The sequence below is a fragment of the Cyprinodon variegatus genome, unplaced genomic scaffold (assembly GCF_000732505.1).
Source record: "Cyprinodon variegatus isolate N-32 unplaced genomic scaffold, C_variegatus-1.0 Scaffold1130, whole genome shotgun sequence".
In the NCBI taxonomy this organism is placed as follows: domain Eukaryota; kingdom Metazoa; phylum Chordata; class Actinopteri; order Cyprinodontiformes; family Cyprinodontidae; genus Cyprinodon; species Cyprinodon variegatus.
The window spans coordinates 59,245-60,526 of record NW_015151583.1 but is presented as its reverse complement, the minus strand read 5'-3'; the positions used below and the strand labels follow the sequence as shown (position 1 = coordinate 60,526).

The following is a 1,282-nucleotide window of genomic DNA, read 5'->3' as shown; positions in this document are numbered from 1 at the left end:
TAAGTCTGTAAAAAAGAAGTTTTTGAGGAAGAAGAAGAAGTAGTTTTTTTTTTTTTTTAGACTTTAGAAACTCAGAAGCTGATACCGATAGGGGGCCGATTATATCGTGCATCCCTAATTTAAGACATTTTAATACCAATTAAGGCCTTAGTTTTATTTTGAAGAATCCAATGCCTTTTAAGCCTTTTTAAGGACCCGCGGGAACCCTGTTATTTTCCAGAATATAGAGTGCACCTCACTATAAGCCACGCCCACTGAAAAAAACTGGAAACGTACGTATAAACCGCTGATATCTACTGAACTGTTTCCAACCAAACCTGTAGGGGGAGCTCTACATATAGCTCCTGGATTAGGGACCAAGAAGAATGCTAGCTCCCGTTAGCTTGTTAGCTCGCAGCAGTTAGAGCTTCTACTGAATGATGGAGCTTTGTTTGCTCTTTATTTCAGCTCTGCAGGATTTGATCTCAGTCTCTTCATTGGTTCGGCAGCTTTAATGCAGCAAATAAACGTTAAAATGTGTGAATTCGGGACATTTGTTCTCCGTCGTACCTGCTGCTAGCATGTTCTCGTGCTAAATGAAAATTAGCCAACGTTAGGAAAAATCCGCAGAAAAGCTGCAGCTTCTTATAAGCCGCATGGTTCAAAGCGTGGGGAAAAATTTATAGTCTGGAAAATAGAGAATCAAATTTTTCTCCGATAATAAATTTCTGTCTTGTACCTTGCGTAATTGCGTCAGGTCTCGTCTCTCCTCTTTCGGCGAACGCAGCGTGGTGCGAGATTCACTCCTGCCGGACTCGCCCAGAGTGAAGCTGGTCCCTGAGGAGGTGAAGCAAAGAGGAGGTGACCGAGGCTGCAGAGCTGGAACAGACGGTGGGGAGGTGTGGAAGGGTCTACCTGTGGGTTTGACGGTGCTCCTGGAGGAGGTACGGAACAGGAAACTGTTGGGCCTCTGAGCGTGACCAGGAGGAGAGGACGCCTTCGGAGAGGACGGCACGTCTGGAACAAATGTTTCAGCGCAAACAGAGAAACCATTAGAGATCCAGCAGGCTGGGGAGATACTTTATTATAAAAACATTTAGAGTTATAATGTTAGGAGAATTACAGGGTTTCTACAACATAAGGCAAGTTCAATTCAAGACTTTTTAAGACTTTTCTTTGTCCCTTAAAATAAAACTTTAAGACCAACTTCACAATAAACACAAGAAAAGACAAACACAAATTTATCCTGATGCTTTTCTAACATTACCCCATTACTTCCTGACCCAGTCGAAATGTTTACAAT

The 1,282-nt window shown here is 42.7% G+C and overlaps 1 protein-coding gene across 1 annotated transcript in view; it reads right to left on the bottom strand.

The window, feature by feature from the left end:
* LOC107101666 (leucine-rich repeat and calponin homology domain-containing protein 4-like) overlaps window positions 1-1,282 on the bottom strand; it is a 25,148-nt gene that overhangs the window by 3,777 nt on the left and 20,089 nt on the right. Inside the window, exons 11-12 of the mRNA XM_015400661.1 lie at window positions 895-996; window positions 719-816 (exon numbers count right to left, since the gene is read on the bottom strand). Of these exons, the coding sequence (XP_015256147.1) occupies window positions 719-816; window positions 895-996 (200 nt within the window). The remainder of the gene's footprint in view (window positions 1-718; window positions 817-894; window positions 997-1,282) is intronic.